This window comes from Lagenorhynchus albirostris, chromosome 8 (genome assembly GCF_949774975.1).
Source record: "Lagenorhynchus albirostris chromosome 8, mLagAlb1.1, whole genome shotgun sequence".
Lineage (NCBI taxonomy): Eukaryota > Metazoa > Chordata > Mammalia > Artiodactyla > Delphinidae > Lagenorhynchus > Lagenorhynchus albirostris.
In genome coordinates this window covers 71079742-71106029 of record NC_083102.1, presented here as the reverse complement: position 1 = coordinate 71106029, position 26288 = coordinate 71079742, and the positions used below count along the sequence as shown (strand labels likewise).

The following is a 26288-nucleotide window of genomic DNA, read 5'->3' as shown; positions in this document are numbered from 1 at the left end:
ACATTTTTGTTGTGAAAATTTCCTTTTATTTTTTCTGTATTTTCTCAATTTGGAATAAGCTTCTACAGTAATTAAAAACTCTCCTTATTTATCTGGGATATTTTTAATAACCCATTGAGCCAAGTGGAAAATATGCTGAGCTGGAAGTTAAAAGACATGAGATCAAGGTGTGGTTTTGTTACTCCTCAGCTCTGTGAGCAAGTCACTTAATTTTTCTGTCACTTTTTTTTAAATTTGCAAGTTATGTGACTGTAAAATCCATGATTGCAGGGTATAAAACAAAAGAGTGCTTCATATATATTATCTCATTTAATCATAAAAATGAAATGAGAAAATGCAGGGAAGTATTGTGTACAGTGCCTAGCACAGAGTAAACACTCAACGATTTCCAGTAGGTATTATTACTGTACCAACAATAAAAACAACACTGCCAGAACGAAATTAACGTTCCTTTTCCAGGTAAGAAAACAATCTTCAAGACGTTGAAATGACATTCCTGTGGTCTTCCTAAGGGCCCAGGCCAGGATTATGACTTGTCTACTGGATGACCAGCCTGTGCTTTCAACCTCAGAGCCACGGTGCCCTCCACAGTCATTCACAGCATAGCCAGTCAGATGGGCTTTGAGTAGCCCATCTTTTCGATTTAAATTTAATTCCCAAAGTACTGCTTAAAAACACCTTAAAATTATAATATTTTATCTATCACATGATTTCTAGCCCATTAAAGTTCGGATGAGACTTGAAGAATTTTAGTACCCAATAGCCTCTCTGCCAATTTTAACTTGAAAGGAAGGGGTGTATATACAAAGTGTAAAATGGTAAAGAGAAGAGGAAAGAGCAGATCTGGTGGGTGTATGTGGTTGTGAGACAAAGGACATGTACTGCAGTTTGAGGAATAGTTATGGAAGGTAGAAGGCATTCCTTCCTTCTTCAGCTGCCTCCCTCCATGTTTATAAGTGCTTCATACTGAAAAAGAGACAGAAGCCCAAACTGACTAGAAAAGTCAGGTAAGGTAACATCCAGGCAACAGGAGACTTGTGAAGGGATGTTCACTTCCACACTATTCACAATAGTGAGAACCTGGAAACAACGTAAAGGTCCATTGATAGGAGGATAGATAACGTACACTATGGTGTCTGTCCATAATGGCCCAGTACAGAGAAATTAAAAGGATATATAAACATTCATGAGCATATGTCAAAACAAAGATACTAAAAGTGAAAAAAAGCAACCTCCTTAAACTATATGTACAGAATAATGTAAATACTTACCTTTTGCTATATATGGTAAATTAAAAACCATACTCACTAAAATAATATTGTATAGTGTGTGTTTGTGTGCGAGTGTGTGTGTGTATGTACAGGAAAGTATACAAATTATGACAGTGGTTATGAGGGGAATGGGAATAAGACTTAGAGACAGTGATTCAGTGATTAAAGGGAAGTCCTCACTCAACTGCAATTTTTATTTCTTTTATAAACAAAAGATTTGGAGTAAACATAATAAAAATATTTAGCTGCTGCCAATTCTGAATAGTGGAAGTAATAAAGTTGTTATATAATTCTCTGTATTATACATCTTTTAAATCGCCCAAAATAAAAAATATTTAGAATGGATGTATGATTTTAGACAAAATTTCTGATTTCCCAAATTACACTAGTTTATTCTCTCTAAAATGATGACATATCAACGTGCAAATCCTTGATATGATGTTTATAATGTCGGTGTGACTTCCAGTTATGAGACATGAAGATTAGCTTGCCCTGCAACACATATCTGAAGTTTGTTTTACAGATAAGAAATCTTTGGAAAAACTGAACACTCATTTTTTTTATCGTCTACTTCAAAGTTCAGTAATATATAACAAAATAATTATGCCAGGCATAATGGGAGAAGCAAATCAGCAAGTAGAAAGAGACAAACTATTCTCTGCTTCAAGGTAAAGATCGTGGGTGTGTGTGTGCGTGAGTGTGTGTGTGTATCTGAAGTGAAGCCTATGGACCCCTTCTCAGAATGTTTTAAAATGTACACAATAAAGTACACAGAAAACAAAATAAACTACTATAGAAAGGAGCTACCAAAATATGGAGGAAAGCCATGGTGTAATACATCTAATTCTATATTACTGCATCAAAGAACTAACTGAGCAGCTGGTCTGACATGTATCATCACTTCAAAGTAATGGTGAGAATAACTGATCATTGGAAATATCTACACAACAGTAAAGTGATATGAAAACAGCTGCCATTTCTATTGGTGACAAGGCTACCTATTTTACTGATATCGCTATGGTTTGTTGCCTATATTTATAATGGGAGAAAATACATTCCTAAATTCATACAGCTAATAAGGGGCAGGATTAGTAAAAATAATGTAATTTTTTCCCATCCAAGTTCATGAGCCCCATGAATTCTATCCATGGATTCCCAGGAGGCCTGCAAACTCAAATTTAAGAACGTCTGAGACAGAAATATGCCCACCATCCATTCATCTACCTCTACTTCCAAACTATTGCTTAAATTTGCATCAGTTGGAAAATTAGATAATCAAGTATGCTAGTTATATACACAAAGAATTAAGCAGAATCTCAGTAAGAGCAAGAAGGCATGTCTATACATTTATAAGTGGACCTTCTGCATCAATTTTTGCATTTCAGAAGTTCTTCTGTTTTCTGATTCTTAACTGTGTTTCAGATAGTTCAGTTGCTAAAAATGCACCACTGGATAATTTCTTCTGCATCAGCATATTAATAATGTCAAGATCCAAGCACACCTCAATATACCAAGACAAACTGCAGAGTTTTTAGGCAGGCAGTGCCTGAGTTATCCTCACTACAAAATAATGATGTCTCATTTTTCAAAAAAGAATCGTAATTTATTCCAATTGCCCCAGACTAATTACAATGTGAGAATGCATGTGGATACGAAAATGTGAGACAAAGGTACTTCTCCTCCTAACCTGACTTTTAACTGAATGGACATATGCTTTTTATTCACCTAGAATCCTGAATAGCTTCCTAGGACCATTCTGACCATTTTGTTCAAATAAGAGTATAAAATTCTTCTTACATTTGCGTTGTGTATTTTGTGTTCAAATACCTCACCTAAAATCTCAGACTTCTGTTGAATGTTTAGAATTGTTGAAATGATATCCACAATAAAATTCAAAACTATTACCTCACAATGCTTAATCATTCATTCCTTATGTTGTAAGTATAATTATTTCCCTACTCTCCTACTTTTTTTTTTTTGGCTGATTAAGAAACTAACTTGATTACAAAATTAGGAACAAAGTTGAGATTTAAACATAGAGCTTCTGACCCCCCCAAACGAGCTCTTCTGCACTCTCCCATATTTTTTCACACTTATTTCAGGTATATTATTTAAAGGAGTCACTCTCCCCCTGTCCTGTTTTTCTGAGGAGAGATGAAATGAGTTTTCTCACCATCTAGATTCTAGCAGTTTTTAATACTCAGTGCTTCTGCCCAAGGCCCATTATTAAGGAAATCATTACTTCCCATTTAATATTTACAATATTTTCAATAATATTTCTATTAAAAGAAATATTGAATAAGTGACCATTGTCAGAAACACAGGGCTGTGTTCATTAAAATATTATAGGAGTTATGAATATGTAGTCTAAGACCTGGAAATAAGTAGCAGTGATAGAGGGATAGCAAAACCAAAAATAATCATGAACTCCCAATTCAAGTAGCATCAAATATACTGGAAGAAAGGGTCTGAGTTAGCTAAGAAATCATGGGTTCATTTTGCCTTTACTCATTAAAAAGAAATAATAAAGTTACTTAGACTATGTGCCAGGTGCTGGTCCAGCTTCTGAGGACACAGCACAGAAGTATATAACAGAGGTTAATCTGATGATAGATGGATGGGAGGATACTTTGAATAATCAACCAGCATGATATTCCCCCAATTTCCACCCTAATATAAAAGAACAGAAGCAGTTCAAGTTTAAGGTTGATCTTTCATGAAGTGACATTTGGTAGGTGTCTTCCAGACACTTCTTTTCTCCACACCTGTTTGCTGTGGCCTGAAATTCTATTATGAGAAGACAAACCATTGCTGCCACAATTGCAGAAAAATAATAAAAGATTCAACTGCCAAACAGAACTAACACACTAGCTGGAATGTACTCATTTAAAAAAGTATAATCGGGTAATAAAACACACAGTGAATATGATCAAGTCCTTTACAGGCTTTGATAATGGGGAGAAAATTAGAGACCTCAGACAGCCATGGACATTTTAAGGTAAAAGCACAATCATTAGTGAGGGAAGAACAAGTAAAAATGAAAATCTACTTATACTTCTGGCTCAGTCTGCCTTCAATTCTATGGACAAATAAAATGCATGGCAGAGGACACTGTGAAACAGACCCTCCTGAATACGCACGAGAGAAGCACAAACATCCATCATTAGCAGATGAAGTAGATCAGCATCGCCTCATATGTTTAACGAACTTGTCTCCTGGCACTGATTTGTTGACTGGCTTAGCACTCAACTTCTTAGAGACTTATTTCTGGAGAATTAACCAATGAAGGAATTTTTGTCCTTCCCCGAGATTAACTCACAGCTAAGTACCAATTCAATTAGACAGGTATCTGCCCCACAGTAGTGTATCTCCCTGACAGACATTCCACAAGGGAAAAAGGAATGAGAGGGTCACTCAAAAGAATAAAACATTCTATCAAGGAGAAGATGGTAATTCAAAACTCTAAGACATGTTATTTGATTTTTTCCGCAACTATTATCTATTCTTTGTTTGTCAAAATAACACTTGTGTATTGGCTGAGGGAAGTGCTTTCTATCTCAAGGACTATAAAACTACTCTCTGTTTATAAAAAGAGCATGTGTTCGTTTTTTTTAATCACACATGGCTATCATCTCACAATGATTTTTGCATTATTCCAAAGAAAGGAAAGTTCTTACACGATAAAAGCAATTTGCACATATGAGTTCACTACCTGAAGCCATGGAAAACAGAAAATATACAGATGTATTGAAAAGAAAGAAGAAGTATGTTTTGTTGTAAAATGAATTTGAACTAAAACTTTTTTTTTAATGGTGACAACACTGTTAAGCCAGGGGGTGCTGCAATATGGTGAATCAATTTTGCTCAATTTTACTGTTTGAACATGGCACTTAGTTGTTTTATGCCAAACTTCTTAAACTGTAACCTGAAGACAGTTCCAAGATCCAAACAAGAGTATTTAAAAAGATAAGCTGATAACTTTAAGGTAAAGTTTGATGTAAGGTTTAGGGTAGGACACAAAGATACTCATTCCATTCAGCTTGGGCCTTAATCTTGGTGGCTAATTGGAAGAACAGCATAGATTTCAAACAACTAATTAAGCTAATTTATTTAAAACTTCAGCACAAACAAATCTGAATATTTGTATTCTACTCTCACAGCAAAGAACGCTCAATATGTGAAGAGATGAGAGGAGAAAAGAGGAAGAAAAATACTACTAGCCAAGAATCAACTTTAATTTTAAATTACCTCTATATGTGAGCTGAGACTTTTGTCAAAGTATCAACCAATACTTAAAAAAAAAAAAAATCAGGGAATTAATTAGATGTTTAAAAACAAAAACACTTTCATTTTGACTTATCTTTTCCTTTCAGAACTATCAAACAAAAGTTTTTTAGAGGATTTATTCAATGTGCTAAGACAAAATTTTGGCATCTCTGACAAGACAGTATCCTCCAAACTACTCTCTAAAATCCTTAAACATTCTACTTCGGGCAAGGGTGGGTTTTGCAGGAATGGGAAAGAAATGTGTTTCTTTCATTTCTACCTGCTTTTTACTTTAGGTTTTAGCCCATTTCTAGCCTCATTTTGGGACTCCCCTCAAATGGAGAATGACTTCTGGCATAGGACAGTGAAGGACCAATATTAATTGTCTGTCCAGACCAAAGCAATATAAATGCATTTGACAGGTGGTTAGAAAGGAAAAAAAAGAGACCCAGGTGTGTGCTATTTGGGGAATAACTATACAGTGGTCCAGTAATCCTAACCTCTACCCAGTTAGGATGGCAGCATCTCTAGAAAATATAGCTGGCAAACTGAGACCTGCATGAGATGATCTATACAAAAAGTTGCTCATATATGATGTCCTGCTGTTTTTCATTTAAGTAGCATGGAACTAGTCGGTGTCTGTCTCAGACTGCTTGTGGTTAAGGGTCCTGGGCACCAAAATGGCCTCTGTAGTGTGCACACAAGTTCTCTATTCTCATGCATTTTTTTTTTTTTTGCGGTATGCGGGCCTCTCACTGCTGTGGCCTCTCCCGTTGTGGAGCACAGGCTCCAGACGCGCAGGCTCAGCAGCCATGGCTCACGGGCCCAGCCTCTCCGCGGCATGTGGGATCTTCCCGGACCGTGGCACGAACCCGTGTCCCCTGCATCGGCAGGCGGACCCTCAACCACTGTGCCACCAGGGAAGCCCCTATTCTCATGCATTTTATGAAACGTTTTTCTTTGTGGAAAACATCCAGTAAAAGCTTATGCAATTTCATCTAACTACAAATTCAGGATAAGCACTTGGGTTTAAACCCCAAGTATTTCAGATGGTAAAATAAATTCATTTTCTCATCTATGAAATACGTGAACTGTTTTAGATAGCCTTTACCACAGCCTCTTTGGGTTCTAAGATTGCCTCTCCTCATTGTCTATCTTTTCCTTATTAAACTGCATATACTCAACAAAGGGTCAATTTTTAAAATTTGTATCTGTGTTCTTCTTAGGAAACAAGTCAGCTAGTAAGGAAGCAATGTTCTGTTGAATAGAAAAGACAAAGAAGAGAAGAAATAGATTGGGGGGGGGGACTGGAGAAATTATAGATAAACTTATCCGGGGATAGAAAACAACGAAGAGCATCCCCCCAAATTATAAAGGAAACACAACATAAAGAAGGTCTTGGTGCATTGTATTAAAGCTAACAAGAGGTAGAAACTTCCAAGATGACATTTGAGATTTGAGTTTGAATTTGACTTGGCAAAACATGAACAAATAAACAAGCAAACAAAAAGATTAGTTCCTTCCAGCTAGTTCAGACTTGTTACAACTTTTCCCCTTGGCAGGGAGAAAGATCCAAATATAGACATTCCTCCCTCTGAGGGAGATTCTTGGATTTAATGGCAAAGGACACCTTTTCTAGATTTCCATCTTTGCTCCATGTGTTTTCTATTGTTTGGGTTTTTCTCAATTTAGGGTACAAGCATTTTTTTCCCCTTTATTTAAAGTAAACTATTCACCAGTCTTGACCCAAATGAGGTTTATCTGCAGTGAAAAGACTGACTTCCATGTGAGGGGGATTCCACAAAGAAAAAGGACAATAAAGATATGGGATGTGAACAAACACCTCTCTATTCAATTTTACCAAAATTGTGAATTATGCTTTGTTTGTGTTTGTAGAGCTGCCTCTTTCAATATATTTTCAATAGACAACAAGGCACCAAGAATGCTGAGTAAATAACAGATGTTAAAAATAGCTACTACCTAACAACGTTACTGGAAGAATTAAAGTGCAGAAAACTCTGTCACATGTAAAGCCAATTTAAAACAAAGGCTGGCATAATACTGGTTCTTTGGTTCTTTTCAAATTAATAAAACACATTAGCTCCAAACACATCTCTCTCACTTAAAACTATTTGGGTTGTTTTCAGTTTGTTTCTTTTCAACCCCCACTAAAATACACAATAGTGGATACTATTCTTGGTGTAATTTTGCTTTTTTTCCTTCATCTTTTTTTAAAAATATATATTCAGAGTGCCAGCATACATCTGCATGTGTGGACTATACATATGCCTTGTTTTCATACTCGGAGAGCACGGAAATTCTTCTTAAAGAAAGACTCTTTATACCAGATTCCATTAGGTCATGTTATTCAAATACAATATGACACAAAATTCATTTGTTCATTTGGTGTCTAGCTGCTAAGGAATACAGCCAAAAAGTTAACCTTTGCAGAACAACAGAATAGCAGTAGAGATCCTGATCATTGCCCATAGGCATGTACAGAACCTCTGAGCAAGGGGAACTACACTTTTGTATTAAAACCTAGAAGAGCATAGCATTATTGGGAAACTGCTATTTCTACCCCATATACAATGAAATAAATGCAGTGACTTCCATTCTACTTGCAAAAAGCCCAGTAGCTTTTCTAGACCTCTCAAGTCATTTAACATATTTTAAACAGAAGCCCTATCACTTCTGCCTTTAAATAGCAAAACACAACTCCTGAAAAACCAAAGGTGCTGAAATGTCCCTTCAAGCCCACCAAAGGCAATGATTTAACTTTGCTTTTCTTAAAGACCAATTTCTACAGAGGAATGAATCTGACAAAGCAGTGAACACCATCTAAAATCATTTTTGAAAGTCTCACCTAAGTTACTATTCACATGTAAAAAATGCTGTCTATTACTTACATTTTGCTGTCACTTTGTAGCCCCCCAGAGGAGGGGCGTGGCCTTCTAATGCATCGAATCCAGCAGAAACCAGGACCATGTCCGGATCAAACTCTTTGGCCACAGGCTTCACTATAGTCCTGCACGGTAAAAAGGCAACCAGTTACCCATGGGAATGGCAAATACCTTTAAAAATTGTGCAGTGAAAATGACTTGGTACAACCTCAAGAACATCCCAAGAATAAAGAAAAGGGGAAAAGAAAACACTATTTGAATGGACCAAAAACTTATCATTTTCTTAATACTGAATCACTGTTATTTTAGCATCCCAATTCAGTCTTTTTTTCTCCAAATTTAAAAAAAAAAAATGCTTTGCAGGTACATTCTAAAGCCCGTCATATTACATGAACATCTGTGGCTGTTTTATCCCACTGCCTATAAAAAACTGCTTCTTCCAAGGGAGTGACTAATGTTTTACAGAGGAAAGTCGAAGCTTTAGTGAAAACCCGGCTTGCTCCAGTTAGTGAGAACTTGGTGTAAATTTGAACTATAAATTTCTTTTGGGAAAAAGTTGCTTTTCCAACTTCTTTAAAGAAACATTTTAAAATGTTTGTCATGGTAGGGGGTGACTCTTGCAAAGGAAAAACACGAAATTCCTTTAATAGAATCCAGATTATAATGTTAAGCGAGTCCAAGGTCAGAGACACCAGGAATGTGGCAGTCTCATCCCTGACAGCAGCCCCTGCTGGTCCCACTCAGACACTTCAGCACTTACCTCCTCAGCCTTCTCAGCCTCCCCTAACCCCTTCCTCCTCAGAGCTGGATTTGAGAGAGAATGACTAGTGGATGCTACTGGGCTTTATAAAACACCAAATGGTTTTTTGCTGCAGGCTTCAAGACCAGTGTGCCATCATTTAAATTCAAAATTTCAAAGACTATTTAATGAAATGGGAATAGTTCACACTACTGTGAATTTAAAAATTAGTAAGTTCTCTTTTGTGTGTTTGGGAGAAACAACTAGACCAAATATTAAAATAGCTATCGTTGAACGATGACATAATTAAGTTCTTCTAACTTTTGTATATTTGCAAATTTCCCATATTTTTTACAATGACCACATATTAGTTTTATACTTAAATCTTTTTGCATGTAAACAAGAAGTTGTTCACGTTATAATAAAAAAAATACTTATTTGAAACTTACCTACATAGAGATAAAAATGAATTAAATATCTTTCATAACTGTACTACTGTCATAAAAGTATAAAAGTTCAATCCTTCAAAATCATAAATGTACACGTAAGTGACTTCCACGATAGCCTTGCCAACATTTGGAAAGCTACTTATACCTGAATTGGCCCATCTGTGAAAGTGAAAATTTAATTTTGTTTACCATGTACCACTTCATTATTTTACTCTTCAGTAAAATTAAGAATCTCTAATACATTATGAGGAGAGATACTCAATACTGTTCCTTCCTAATAATACCAATAATTTTTTACACAAGTGTCACATGTTATACAGTCACTACTTTTCATATGTGTGAAATAGCCATGTTATGTATGTGGTTGGAATATTAGATGTTGGAATAAATTGTCTCAAAGAATCAAGAGTGTTTTACCAAGGTACTCCATCTATTTAGCTTGATTAATCCTATGTACAATCTTAGAGAACAAACACTACACTCTTAGGAAAATATGGAGGTAGATGATTAAGCAATGCTGTCCCTTCAGTCATATGCATTACAGTAACCATGCATTATAGTTTTCCACCTCCTTTCCCTCTCTTTGGAAGATTTCCTCCCCTACTATTCTTTCTCCCCAGTCAATCTATACTTGTAAGATTAATTGAAGGGTAAACATCCTTCAAGGCACAGCTCACTTACTACCTTCTCCATAAAGGCTTCTCTCTACATATGGATATAAAATATATATGTATATATTTTTGAAAGACAAAGATAGAACAGGAGACAAGGTCTGCAAACATAATTTTAGAATATGGGAAATTTACAGATGATGTACAGAGGGGAAAGCTGAAGCATAAGTGTAAATCTGCAGAGAGGGAGCCACAAAAAGCAAGCTGACTTTTCTCTGTCTTCCTGGAGGAACAAACTGGCCAAAGAGAAAATACCTAGAGAGGCTGACATTTCTGAGTCACTCAGACCAACAGTCAGGTTTTTTCCTCTATTTTCCTATAGTGAATTCACCAGTCAAAAAGGCCCCCTCAGTTATACAGAGCTCTCACTTATCTTTTCAATGCCCCTTTCTCAAATATGATGGACTGTGTGAAGAAAGTTTCTAGCATGAAAGACAAGAAAAGTAACATGCAAACAAATGAATAAATGAAAGGGAACTCTGCAAACAAGAGAAAATGCAGGGAAGAGACTATAATTACAAAAATTTTGATTATCCTCAAAGACATAATACATCTATGAAATGAAAAGAAGGTGCTATTAAGAAAAAGAAGAAACAGCAAACAAAACGTGTAACAGACTTTTTAGAAGATAAAGTTGACAAATTCTCTCAGAAAGTACAACACAAAACGGAGATGTGAAAAATAGGCAAGAAACCTGAAGGACCCATTTAGGAAATTATGTTATGAAGGAAAGTCTAAGGAAAATATTTTAAAAATTATAATCTCATATACATCCAAGCTGCAAAACTGAGTAGATAATAGAGTTTCAGATATTTAAAATATCAAACAAAAAGATATTATCTCCCACAAACATTATCAAAGGAAGGTATTGGATGCCTCCATCAAAATGAAGGCATAAACTAAAAAAGAGAATGAGACACAAACCATTCCCTCCAACAAAACATTTTTATAAATGTCCATTTTTGCCATAATTAAAAAAAAAGATCTAACCTTAGAACAAAATAGAAATTTGGTCTGCAATTGGAAATTTGATATGGACTGGAGTTGGTTTTAATTCCAATGCAACTATTTTGTTAATAAAGACCTTACCCACTTACAGAGGAAATATGTTTATTTGGAGATATGCCACATATCTCCAAATATACAGAATCCACTAGTTTCTGTCTGAAGCAAATACCACATTTGTTATGTATGTTATTCCTGAATATACAAACGTGGATTTTACAATTTCACACAGGCTTTCAAAATGCTCTATTTCACAAGACTAATCCTATACACTTGAATTCACTCCAAAAAATAAGGAAAAATGGAAAATTTGAAAAACAATACATCACTTGATAAACTCCTTCCATTTAAAAATATGCATGCTTAGAATTGTGTCCGAGTAGTAGCTGTTTGTTGAATGAGTCAATGATGCACGATTATAAGAGTTGTGTAATGCTATGCTACAATAGATTCTGGGTATTGAAGAACTCTATGATAACAGGTGCTTATTGGTGGTGATATTGATAAGGTTCATTCAGGCATTTTAACAAGTATGGATTCAGTGTCTACCATGTTGCAAATACTGTTTGGCTTAAAGATGTGCTAAATTTTGAACTGAAACTTATTTATTTTCCCATTGTTAGTATTAAACTCTTTAATACTCAGTTCTCTGATAAACTGATGAGACTAAGACTCCACAGATCTTATTGTGGCAAGTATTTTAGCAATGTATGTGGAAGTGTTTGTACTCTTCTTTTTATGTTAGTCTAGATTGATTTTTATTCAAAAGATCTATCATGTTTGAAAGACTGAAAATATATTGGGAGTACTGAGTGGGGAAAATAATATAATTTTTCTTAAATAGAACAAATCCTCAAAGGCATTTATTTAATATTTTATCTGAATTATTGGATTTTATGGTAAAACACAGCAAACAAAGCATATGTGTTAGTCCCTCATTATTTCCCAATATCCCACTGGAAGAAAATTATAAAAATATACACATGGGGGCTTCCCTGGTGGCGCAGTGGTTGAGAGTCCACCTGCCGATGCAGGGGACACGGGTTCGTGCCCCAGTCCGGGAAGATCCCACATGCCGCGGAGCGGCTGGGCCTGTGAGCCATGGCCGCTGAGCCTGCGTGTCCGGAGCCTGTGCTCCGCAATGGGAGAGGCCACAACAGTGAGAGGCCTGTGTATCGCAAAAAAAAAAAAAAATGAACTCATGGCTTTAAATATATATCAGGCAAACAGACTCAGAAAAACCTTTAGATACGTGTGTATGTATGGGTTATTACGTATTTCCTAAAAGCAATGACAGCACAGTAGCAAACAGTACAGTTAGCAACAATCTGCAAAAAAAGGATCCAGGGGAGGAGCTTCAAGATGGCAGAGGAGTGAGACATGGAGATCTCCTTCCTCAAAACAAATACATCAGAAATACATCTACATGTGGAACAACTCCTACAGAAAACCTACTGAAAGCTGGCAGAAGACCTCAGACCTCCCAAAAGTCTGAGCTGTGTAGATGACAGGCTCTTTGCACTCCAGCCAGGTGTCAGGGCTGTGCCTCTGAGGTGGGAGAGGCAAGTTCAGGACACTGGTCCACCAGAGACCTCCCAGCTCCATATAATATCAAACGGCAAAAATCTCCCAGAGATCTCCATCTGAACGCCATGACTCAGCTGCACACAATGACCAGCAAGCTACAGTGCTGGACACCCTATGCCCAACAAGTAGCAAGACAGGAACACAACCCCATCCATTAGTAGAGAGGCTGCCTAAAATCATAATAAGGTCACAGACACCCCAAAACACACCACCAGACATGGGCCTGCCCACCACAAAGACAAGATCCAGCCTCATGAGCCAGAACAAAGACACTAGTTCCCTCCACTAGGAAGCCTACAAAACTCACTGAATCAATCTTAGCCACTGGGAACAGACACAAAAAACCGGAAACTACGAACCTGCAGCCTGCGAAAAGGAGACCCCAAACACAGTAAGTTAAGCAAAATGAGAAGACAAAGAGACACAAAACAGATGAAGGAGCAAGGTAAAAACACACCAGACCTAACAAATGAAAAGGAAATAGGCAGTCTACCTGAAAAAGAATTCAGAATAATGATAGTAAAGATGATCCAAAATCTTGGAAAAAGAATGGAGAAAATACAAGAAACTTTTAACAAGGACCTAGAAGACCTAAAGAGCAAACAAACAATGATGAACAACAAAATAAATGAAATTAAAAATTCTCTAGAAGGGATCAATAGCAGAATAACTGAAGCAGAAAAAAGGAATAAGTGACCTGGAAGATAAAATAGTGGAAATAACTACTGCAGAGCAGAATAAAGAAAAAAGAATGAAAAGAATTGAGGATAGTCTCAGAGACCTCTGGGACATTAAATGCACCAACATGCAAATTATAGGGGTCCCAGAAGAAGAGAAAAAGAAAGGGTCAGAGAAAATATTTGAAGAGATTATAGTTGAAAAGTTCCCTAATATGGGAAAGGAAATAGTTAATCAAGTCCAGGAAGCACAGAGAGACCCATACAGGATAAATCCAAGGAGAAACACACCAAGACAAATATTAACCAAACTATCAAAAAGTAAGTAAAAAGAAAAAATATTAAAAGCAGCAAGGGAAAAAGGACAAAAAACATACAAGGGAATCCCCATAAGTTTAACAGCTGATCTTTCAGCAGAAACTTTGCAAGCAAGAAGGGAGTGGCAGGGCTTCCCTGGTGGCACAGTGGTTGAGAGTCCGCCTGCCGATGCAGGGGATACGGGTTTGTGCCCTGGTCCGGGAAGATCCCACATGCCGCAGAGCGGCTGGGCCCGTGAGCCATGGCCAATGAGCCTGAGCGTCCGGAGCCTGTGCTCTGCAACGGGGGAGGCCACAACAGTGAGAGGCCCGCATACTCAAAAAACAAACAAACGAAAGAAGCGAGTGGCAGGACAGATTTCAAGTGATGAAAGGGAAAAACCAACAACTAAGATTACTCTACCCAGCAAAGATCTCATTTAGATTTGATGGAGAAATTAAAACCTTTACAGACAAGCAAAAGCTGAGAGAATTCAGCACAATCAAACCAGCTTTATAACAAATTCTAAAGGAACTTCTCTAGGCAGGAAATACAAGAGGAGGAGAAGACCTACAATAACAAACCCAAAACAATTAAGAAAATGGTAATAGAAACACACATATCGATAATTACCTTAAATGTAAATGGATTAAATGCTCCATCCAAAAGACACAGACTGGCTCAATGGATACAAAACAACACCTGTATATATGCTGTCTACAAGACACCCACTTCAGACCTAGGGACATATACAGACTGAAAGTGAAGGGATGGAAAAAGATATTCCATGCAAATGGAAATCAAAAGAAAGCTGGAGTAGCAATTCTAATATCAGACAAAATAGACTATAAAACAAAGACTATTACAAGAGGCAAAGAAAGACACTATATAATGATCAAGGGATCAGCCCAAGAAAAAGATATAACAATTGTAAATATTTATGCACACAACATAGGAGCGCCTAAATATATAAGGCAAATACTAACAGCCATAAGAGGGGAAATCGACAGTAACACAATCATAGTAGGGGACTTTAACACCCCACTTTCACCAATGGACAGATCATCCAAAATGAAAATAAATAAGGAAACACAAGTGTTAAATGATACATTAAACAAGATGGACTTAATTATTATTTATAGGACATTCCATCCAAAAACAACAGAATACACATTTTCTCAAGTGTTCATGGAACATTCTCCAGGATAGATCATACCTTGGGTCACAAATCAAGCCTTGGTAAATTTAAGAAAATTGAAATTGTATCAAGTATCTTTTCTGACCACAACACTACACTATGAGACTAGATATCAATTACAGGAAAAAATGTGTAAAAAATACAAACACATGGAGGCTAAACAATACACTACTTAATAACCAAGAGATCACTGAAGAAACCAAAGAGGAAATCAAAAAATAACCTAAAAACAAATGACAATGAAAACACGATGACCCAAAACTTATAGGATGCAGCAAAAGCAGTTCTAAAAGGGAAGTGTATAGCAATACAATCCTACCTTAAGAAACAAGTAACATCTCAAATAAACAACCTAAGCTTACATCTAAAGCAATCAGAGAAAGAAGAACAAGAAAACCCCAAAGTTAGCAAAAGGAAAGAAATCATAAAGATCAGATCAGAAATAAATGAAAAAGAAATCAAGGAAATGATAGCAAAGATCAATAAAACTAAAAGTTGGTTCTTTGAGAAGATAAACAAAATTGATAAACCATTAGCCAGACTCATCAAGAAAAAGAGGGAGAGGACTCAAAGCAATAGAATTAGAAATGAAAAAGGGGAAGTAACAAGTGACACTGCAAAAATACAAAGGATCATGAGAGATTACTACAAGCAACTATATGCCAAAAAAATGGAGAACCTCGAAGAAATGGACAAATTCTTAGAAATGCACAACCTACCAAGACTGAAGGAAGAAATACAACATATAAACAGACAAATCACAAGCACTGAAATTGAAACTGTGATTAAAAATCTTCCAGCAAACAAAAGCCCAGGACCAGATGACTTCACAGGCGAATTCTATCAAACATTTAGAGAAGAGCTAACAACTAATCTTCTCAAACTCTTCCAAAATATAGCAGAGGGAGGAACACTCCCAAACTCATTCTACAAGGCCACCATCACCCTGATACCAAACCATACAAAGATGTCACAAAGAAAGAAAACTACAGGCCAATATCACTGATGAACACAGATGCAAAAATCCTCAACAAAATGCTAGCAAACAGATTCCAACAGCACATTAAAAGGATCATACAATATGATCAATTAAACAATTGATTTAATTTAATTTAAACAATTTAATTCTTCAATATATGCAAATCAATCAATGTGATACGCCATATTAACAAACTGAAGGAGAAAAACCATATGATCATCTCAATCGATGCAGAGAAAGCTTTTGACAAAATTCAACACCCATTTATGATAAAAACCCTCCAGAAAGTAGGCATAGAAGGAACTTTCCTCAACATAATAAAGGCCATATATGACAAACCCACAGCCAACATTGTCCTCAATGGTGAAAAACTGAAACCATTTCCACTAAGATCAGGAACAGGACAAGGTTGCCCACTCTCACCAGTATTATTCAACATAGTTTTGGAAGGCTTAGCCACAGCAATCAGAGAAGAAAAAGAAATAAATGGAATCCAAATTGGAAAAGAAGAAGTAAAGCTGTCACTGTTTGCAGATGACATGATACTATACATACAGAATCCTAAAGATGCCACCAGAAAACTACTAGAGATAATCAATGAACTTGGTAAAGTAGCAGGATACAAAATTAATCCATAGAATTCTCTTGCATTCCTATATACTAATGATGAAAAATCTGAAAGTGAAATTAAGAAAACATTCCTATTTACCACTGCAACAAAACGAATAATACCTAGGAATCAACCTACCTAAGGAGACAGAAGACCTGTATGCAGAATACTATTAAGACACTGATGAAAGAAATTAAAGATGATACAAACAGATGGAGAGATATACTATGTTCTTGGATTGGAAGAATCAACATTATGAAAATGACTATACTACCCAAAGCAATCTACAGATTCAACGCAATCCCTATCAAACTAACACGGGCATTCTTCACAGAACTAGAACAAAAATTTTCACAATTTGTATGGAAACACAAAAGACCCCAAATAGCCAAAGCTGTCTTGAGAAAGAAAAAGGGAGCTGGAGGAATCAGGCTTCTGGGCTTCAGACTATACTACAAAGCTACAGTAATCAAGACAGTATTGTACTGGCACAGAAACAGAAATATAGATCAAACAGAAACACAGATCAATAGGAAGCCCAGAGATAAACCTACGCACATATGGTCACCTTATCTTTGATAAAGGAGACAAGAATATATAGTCGAGAAAAGACAGCCTCTTCAATAAGTGGTGCTGGGAAAACTGGACAGCTACATGTAAAAGAATGAAATTAGAACACTCCCTAGAAAAATAAACTCAAAATGGATTAAAGACCTAAATGTAAAGCCAGACACTGTCAAACTCTTAGAGGAAAACATAGACATAACACTCTATGACATAAATCACAGATCCTTTTTGGTCCACCTCCTAGAGAAATGGAAATAAAAACAAATATAAACAAATGGGACCTAATGAAACTTAAAAGCTTTTTCACAGCAAAGGAAACCATAAACAAGATGAAAAGACAATGCTCAGAATGGGAGAAAGTATTTGCAAATGCAGCAACTGACAAAGGATTAATCTCCAAAATTTATAAGCAGCTCATGCAGCTCAATACCAAAAAAACAAACAACCCAATCCAAAAATGGGCAGAAGACCTAAATAGACATTTCTCCAAAGAAGGTATATAGATTGCCAACAAACACATGAAAGAATGCTCAATATCACTAATCATTGGAGAAATGCAAATCAAAACTACAATGCAATATCATCTCACACCAGTCAGAGGGGCCATCATCAAAAAATCCACAAACAATAAATGCTGGAGAGGGTGTGGAGAAAAGGGAACCCTCATACACTGTTGATGGGAATGTAAATTGATACACCCACCTGGAGAACAGTATGGAGATACCTTAAAAAACTAAATATATAACTACCATATGACCCAGCAATCCCACTACTGACCATATACCCTGAGAAAACCATAATTGAAAAAGAGTCATGTACCACAATGTTTATTGCAGCTGTATTTACAATAGCCAGGACATGGAAGCAACCTAAGTGTCCATCAACAGATGAATGGATAAAGAAGATGTGGCACATATACAGAATGGAATATTACTCTGCCATAAAAAGAAACGAAATTGAGTTATTTCTAGTGAGGTGGATGGACCTCGAGTTTGTCATACAGAGTGAAGTAAGTCAGAGAGAGAAAAACAAATACTGTATGCTAACACATATATATGGAATCTTAAAAAAAAAAAAAAAGGTCATGAAGAACCTAGGGGCAAGATGGGAATAAAGATGCAGACCTACTAGAGAATGGACTTGAGGACATGCGGAGGGCGACGGATAAGCTGGGACAAAGTGAGAGAGTTCTAGTGTATATATGGACATATATACACTACCAAATGTAAAATGGATAGCTAGTGCGAAGCAGTCGCATAGCATAGAGAGATCAGTTTAGTGCTTTGTGACCAGCTAGAAGGGTGGGATATGGAGGGTGGGAGGGAGGGAGATGCCAGAGGGAAGACATATGGGGGTATATGTATATGTATAACTGAATCACTTTGTTATAAAGCAGAAACTAACACACCATTGTAAAGCAATTATACTCCAATAAACATGTTAAAAACAACAATAAAAAAGGATCCAGGGATCCCTGGAGAAGCGCTTGATTCCAGGTCTGTGTCAGGGAAAATACAAAGTATTTCTGGAATATCTTCTGGTGACAGAAAACAATGAAAGGCTCAAAGAGATAGGGGCATGTCAGTAGGGCATATAAGGCAAGGTGCAAGAGCTCCCAATGGCCAAAGCTGTGACAATCTGAGGAGCAAAATAAACAATGATAGTACTGGATTATAAGCCATAGAGTCAAGTAAGTATCTAAGAATCCTTACAGAGATTAAAAAATAATAGAATAAATACAGAAAAGAAGAAATAGCTCTGCCTAAGGAAAACTTTCAACTAATAAGTATAGAAATGGGGGAAATAGAAAATAAGCACTTGACCAAGATATTGTCGTAATAAAGTGATCAAGGTTTACATCTCTAGTGATAAGACATATTAACCTCACTACTCCCTAAGATAGTCAGATCAGTTCTGTAGTATTCTTGCTAAAAACATACAACCTCAAATCTAATAATGAGAAAATATCAAACAAACCCAAATCGAGGGATATTTACAAAATAAACTGACCAGTACACTTTAAAAGTCATGGTCAGGAAAGACTAAGGACTTGCTACAGGTTAGAGGAGACTAAGGAGACATGACATTTAAGTGCAATGTAAGGCTCTGGATTGGATACTGGAACAGAAAAAGGACATTCATGGGAAAACTTCGGTTCCATATAAAATCTGTAGCTTAGCTAACAGTATTATACAAATATTAATTTCTTAATTTTGATAATTGTTTTGTGGTTATGTAAGTATTAACATTAGGGGAAGCTGGGTGTAGGGCATACAGGAACTCTGTGCTATTCTTATAACTTTTCTGTAAGTCCAATAGTATTTTAAAATAAAATGCTACCAAGTATCAGAACCCAAAAAAGTGAATAGATGTATAACAAAAAGTGAGGATGTGAGAGTTGTCAACAAACAGATATTTTAAGTAAACTTCCAGAAAAGGGAAATTCCAGAAAAGGTGCATATTAAAAGAATGAAACAAAAAGAAGGCTACCACAGAAGAGATGGGAGACACTCTACCCAAAGGAACCCCACTGAAGAAACAGGTATGGTGAAGGAAAAAGAGGCAGGACTGAAAACAAGAAATTTAAAAATGTTAGCTGGTTAAGGAGGCCAGGACTATAGCTCAACACCTTAATTACCTTTCCTCTATGCCAGCAACCCAGGGAAAACATTCAGATGATTCTTTCTTAAGAAAAGGATGTGTCTGGAGAAAGCCAAGCCCTCTAATGTGGATACTGTCCCCCACGTACAGTCATTTAGGAAGATACAGAGACCATGAGCCATCTTCTGGAATGCTAACCCTAAGTGGGATTTGGCGGTCCATACACTCTAACCCACAGTGGCTGACACAGAGCTCCCAGTTGACCCATTTACACAACCACAGGGAAAACTGATACCAGTTACTACTTTCATGAATATCAATGGCAAATTAGGAATATCCCAGCATATACAAGGAGACACAATATTATGAAGAAAAACAAGTTTAAAATAAACATAAACAACTCTGGACAAAACAGAGATAGTACAGGAACAGAAATAATAATCTCAAAGAGATTCAAGAAAACATTTTATCTAAAACGCAGATATGCTGTTATGAAAAAGAACAATTAAAGAACAAGGGAAGCACTTAAAGATAAAACTGCAATTGCATAAATTAGTAAGGTATCTGAAAAAGTAAAAATTGAAGTAGTCCTTTATAAAAGGAAGCAGATAAAATATATAATGACAAGGGGGAAAACAGACATAAATGATCAATATAGAAGTCTTGTATTCGAATAATAGGGTCCGTGAGAATGCTGAGAAAGAGAGAGGAGAAAATTTTCAACTAGTAGCAGGAGATAATTTTAGGAACTGAAGAATGACTCAAGTCTCCAGATTTGATAAGTCTAACCACTGCCAAACTCTACGTATAACAACATATACACACTTAGACATATTCTCATGAAACTTCAAATCCCCAGAGATCCTTAAAAAAAAGTTATCCTCAAAAAGAGATGAAGAATGAGATTGGCATTAAACTCCTAATCAGAAACACTGAATGTCCTTACATTCTGAGGGAAAATTATTTTTTATTTTTTGCGGTATGTGGGCCTCTCACTGTTGTGGCCTCTCCCGTTGCGAATCACAAGCTCCGGATGCGCAGGCTCAGCAGCCATGGCTCACGGGCCCAGCCGCTCCACAGCATGTGGGATCTTCCCAGACTGGGGCACGAAACCGTGTCCCCTGCATCAGCAGGCAGACTCTCAACCACCACGCCACCAGGGAAGCCTGGGAAAATTATTTTTAATCTTTAGTTCTACTTCTAGCCATTACATACTAGGATTAAAGTATGTTAAACATACTTTAAGACATGTAAGGACTCAGAAGTTTAATTTCAACATACTCTTTCTGAATAATTCACTTGGGAATGTACTACTACAAAGCAAGTAAGTAAAACAAAGAAATAGACAGGCATAGGACCAAAGTAGTATATATATCATAGGAAAATGATAAAGAGGGCCCACTGAGGATTTGTACATGTATTTCTTTGCTAGAACAGAAATGACTGGACAATCACAACTAGCTGCTGGACAATCATCAACAGGAAGACACTGGAACTCAACAAAAAAGATACCCCCATAAAAGACAAAGAAGCCACAATGAGATGGGAGGAGAGGCGCAATCACAGTAAAATCAAATCCCGTAACTGGCGGGTGGGTGACTCACAGACTGGCGAACACTTATACCACAGAAGTTCACCCACTGGAGTGAAGGTTCTGAGCCCCATGTCAGGCTTCCCAACCGGGGGTCCGGCAACAGGAGGAAGAATTCCTAGAGAATCAGACGTTGAAGCCTAGTGGGAATTGATTGCAGGACTTCTACAGGACTGGGGGAAACAGAGACTCCAATCTTGGAGGGCACACACTAAGTAGTGTGCACGTCGGGACCCAGGGGAAGGAGCAGTGACCCCTGGGGAGACTGAACAGGACCTACCTGCTAGTGTTGGAGGGTCTCCTGCAGAGGCGGGGAGTGGCTCTGTCTCACCATGGGGACAAGGACACAGGCAGCAGAAGTTCTGGGAAGTACTCCTTGGTGTGAGCCCTCCCAGCGTCCATCATTAGTCCCACCAAAGAGCCCAGGAAGGCTCCAGTGTTGGGTTGCCTCAGGCCAAACAACCAACAGGGAGGGAACCCAGCCTCACCCATCAACAGTCAAGTGGATTAAAGTTTTACTGAGCTCTGCCTACCAGAGCAACAGCCAGCTCTACCCACCACCAGTCCCTCCCATCAAGCCTCTTAGATAGCCTCATCCACCAGGGGGCAGACAGCAGAAGCAAGAACTACAATCCTGCAGCCTGTGGAACAAAAACCACATTCAAAGAATGATAGATAAGATGAAAAGGCAGAGGGCTATATACCAGGTGAAGGAACAAGATAAAACCCCAGAAAAACAACTAAATGAACCGGAGATAGGCAATCTTCCAGAAAAAGAATTCAGAATAATGATAGTGAAGATGATCCAGGACCTCGGAAAAAGAATGGAGGCAAAGATCGAGAAGATGCAAGAAATGTTTAACAAAGGCTTAGAAGAATTAAAGAACAAACAAACAGAGATGAACAATACAATAACTGAAATGAAAACTACACTAGAAGGAATCAACAGTAGAATAAATGAGGCAGAAGAATGGATAAGTGACCTGGAAGACAGAATGGTGGAATTCACTGCTTCAGAACAGAATATAGAAAAAAGAATGAAAAGAAATGAAGACAGCCTAAGAGACCTCTGGGACAAGATTAAATTCAACAATATTTGCATTATAGGGGTCCCAGAAGGAGAAGAGAGAGAGAAAGGACCAAAGAAAATATTTGAAGAGATTATAGTCAAAAACTTCCCTAACATGGAAAAGGAAATAGCAACCAAGTCCAGGAAGCGCAGCAAGTCCCATACAGGATAAATCCAAGGAGAAACACACCGAGACACAGAATAATCAAACTGGCAAAAATTAAAGACAAAGAAAAATTATTGAAAGCAGCAAGGGAAAAATGACAAATAACATACAAGGGAACTCCCATAAGGTTAACAGCTGATTTCTCAGCAGAAACACTATAAGCCAGAAGGGAGTGGCATGATAGACTTAAAGTGAAGAAAGGGAAGAACGTACAACCAAGATTACTCTTCCTGGCAAGGATCTCATTCAGCTTGGATGGAGAAATCAAAAGTTTTACAGACAAGCAAAAGCTAAGAGAATTCAGCACCACCAAACCAGCTCTACAATGAATGCTAAAGGAACTTCTCTAAGTGGGAAACACAAGAGAAGAAAAGGACCTACAAAAACAAACCCAAAAGAATTAAGAAAATGGTCATAGGAACATACATATCGATAATCACCTTAAATGTGAATGGATTAAGTGCTCCAACCAAAAGACACAGGCTTGCTGAATGGATACAAAAACAAGACCCATATATATGCTGTCTATAAGAGACCCACCTCAGACCTAGGGACACATTCAGACTGAAAGTGAGGGGATGGAAAGATATTCCATGCAAATGGAAATCAAAAGAAAGCTGGAGTAGCCATATTCATATCAGAGAAAATAGACTTTAAAATAAAGAATGTTACAAAAGACAAGGAAGGACACTACATAATGATCAAGGGATCAATCCAAGAAGAAGATATGACAATTTTAAATATATATGCACCCAACATAGGAGCACCTCAATACATAAGGCAACTGCTAACAGCTCTAAAAGAGGAAATTGACAGCAACACAAGAATAGTGTGGGACTTTAACACCTCACTTACACCAATGGACAGATCATCCAAAATGAAAATAAATAAGGAAACACAAGCTTTAAATGACACAACAGACCAGACAGATATAATTGATATTTATAGGACATTCCATCTGAAAACAGCAGATTACACTTTCTTCTTAAGTGCGCATGGAACATTCTCCAGGATAGACCACATCTTGGGTCACAAATCAAGCCTCACTAAATTTAAGAAAACTGAAATCATATCAAGTATCTTTTCTGACCACAACGCTATGAGTTTAGAAATGGATTACAGGGAAAAAAACATAAAAAACAGAAACACATGGAGGCTAAACAATGTGTTACTAAATAACCAAGAGGTCACTAAAGAAATCAAAGAGAAAATCAAAAAATACCTAGAGACAAATGACAATGAAAACACAATGATCCAAAACCTATGGGATGCAGCAAAAGCAGTTCTAAGAGGGAGTTCAAGCCTACCTCAAGAAACAAGAAAAATCTCAAGTAAACAATCTCACCTTAAACCTAAAGGAACTAGAGAAAGAAGAACAAACAAACCCAAAATTAGCAGAAGGAAAGAAATCATAAAGATCAGAGCAGAAATAAATGAAATAGAAACAAAGAAAATGATAGCAAAGATCAATAAAACTAAAAGCTGGTTCTTTGAGAAGATAAACAAAATTGATAAACCATTAGCCAGACTCATCAAGAAAAAGAGGGAGAGGATTCAAATCAAAATTAGGAATGAAATTAGAGGATGAAAAAGGAGAAGTTACAAGACACCGCAGAAATACAAAGCATCCTAAGAGACTACTACAAGCAACTCTATGCCAAGAAAAAGGACAACCTGGAAGAAATGGACAAATTCTTAGAAAGGTATAAACTTCCACAACTGAACCAGAAAATATGAACATACCATTCAAAAGTAATGATATTGAAACTGTGATTAAAAATCTTCCAACAGGGCTTCCCTGGTGGCACAGTGGTTGAGAGTCCGCCTGCCGATGCAGGGGACACGGGTTCGTGACCCGGTCCGGGAAGATCCCACATGCCGCGGAGCGGCTGGGCCCGTGAGCCATGGCCAATGAGCCTGCGCGTCCGGAGCCTGTGCTCCGCAACGAGAGAGGCCACAAAAGTGAGAGGCCCGCGTACCGCAAAAAAAAAAAAAAAATCTTCCAACAAACAAAAGTCCAGGACCAGATGGCTTCACAGGTGAATTCTATGAAACATTTGGAGAAGAGCTAACACCCATCCTTCTCAAACTCTTCCAAAAAATTGCAGAGGAAGGAACACTCCCATACTCATTCTATGAGGCCACCATCATCCTGATACCAAAACCAGACAAAGATACTACAAAAAAAGAAAATTACAGACCAATATCACTGATAAATATAGATGCAAAAATCCTCAACAAAATACTAGCAAACAGAATCCAACAACATATTAAAAGGATCATACACCACAATCAAGTGGGATTTATCCCAGGGATGCAAGGATTCTTCAATATACACAAATCAATCAATGTGATACACCATAGTAACAAACTGAAGAATAAAAAACATATGATAATCTCAATAGATGCAGAAAAAGCTTTTGACAAAATTCAACACCCATTTAGGATAAAAACTCTCCAGAAAGTGGGCAGAGAGGGAACCTACCTCAACATAATAAAGGCCGCATACGACAAACCCAGAGCAAACATCATTCTCAATGGTGAAAAAGTGAAAGCATTTCCTCTAAGATCAGGAATGAGACAAGGATGTCCACTCTCACCACTATTATTCAACATAGTTTTGGAAGTCCTAGTCACGGCAATCACAGAAGAAAAAGAAATAAAAGGAATACAAATTGGAAAAGAACAAGTAAAACTGTCACTGTTTGCAGATGACATGATACTATACATAGAGAATCCTAAAAATGCCACCAGAAAACTACTAGAGCTAATCAATGAATTTGGTAATGCTGAAGGATACAAAATTAATGCACAGAAATCTCTTGCATTCCTATTACACTAATGATGAAAAATCTGAAAGAGAAATTATGGAAACACTCCTATTTACCACTGCAACAAAAAGAATAAAACACTAGGAATAAACTTACCTAGGGAGACAAAAGACCTGTATGCAGAAAACTATAGGACACTGATGAAAGAAATTAAAGATGATACCAACAGATGGAGAGATATACCATGTCCTTGGATTGGAAGAATCAAAATTGTGAAAATGACTCTACTACCCAAAGCAATCTACAGATTCAATGCAATCCCTATCAAATTACCAATGGCATTTTTTATGGAACTAGAACAAATCATCTTAAAATTTGTATGGAGACACAAAAGACCCCAAATAGCCAAAGTAGTCTTGAGGGAAAAAAACAGAGCTGGAGGAATCAGACTCCCTGACTTCAGACTATACTACAAAGCTACAGTAATCAAGACAATATGGTACTGGCACAAAAACAGAAACATAGATCAATGGAACAAGATAGAAAGCCCAGAGATAAACCCAGGCACGTATGGTCAACTAATCTATCACAAAGGAGGCAAGGATATACAATGGAGAAAAGACAGTCTCTTCAATAAGTGGTGCTGGGAAAACTGGACAGCTACATGTAAAAGAATGAAATGTGAACACTCCCTAACATCATACACAAAAATAAACTCAAAATGGATTTGAGACCTAAATGTAAGACTGGACACTATAAAACTCTTAGAGGAAAACATAGGAAGAACACTTTTTGACATAAATCATAGCAAGATCTTTTGTGATCCACTTCCTAGAGTAATGGAAATAAAAACAAAAATAAACAAATGGGA

At 37.1% G+C, this 26288-nt stretch overlaps 1 protein-coding gene across 1 annotated transcript in view; it reads right to left on the bottom strand.

Annotated features, from left to right (window-relative positions):
- Window positions 1–26288, bottom strand: part of HDAC9 (histone deacetylase 9) — a 586393-nt gene that overhangs the window by 140915 nt on the left and 419190 nt on the right. Inside the window, exon 22 of the mRNA XM_060157126.1 lies at window positions 8447–8565. Within this exon, the coding sequence (XP_060013109.1) occupies window positions 8447–8565 (119 nt within the window). The remainder of the gene's footprint in view (window positions 1–8446; window positions 8566–26288) is intronic.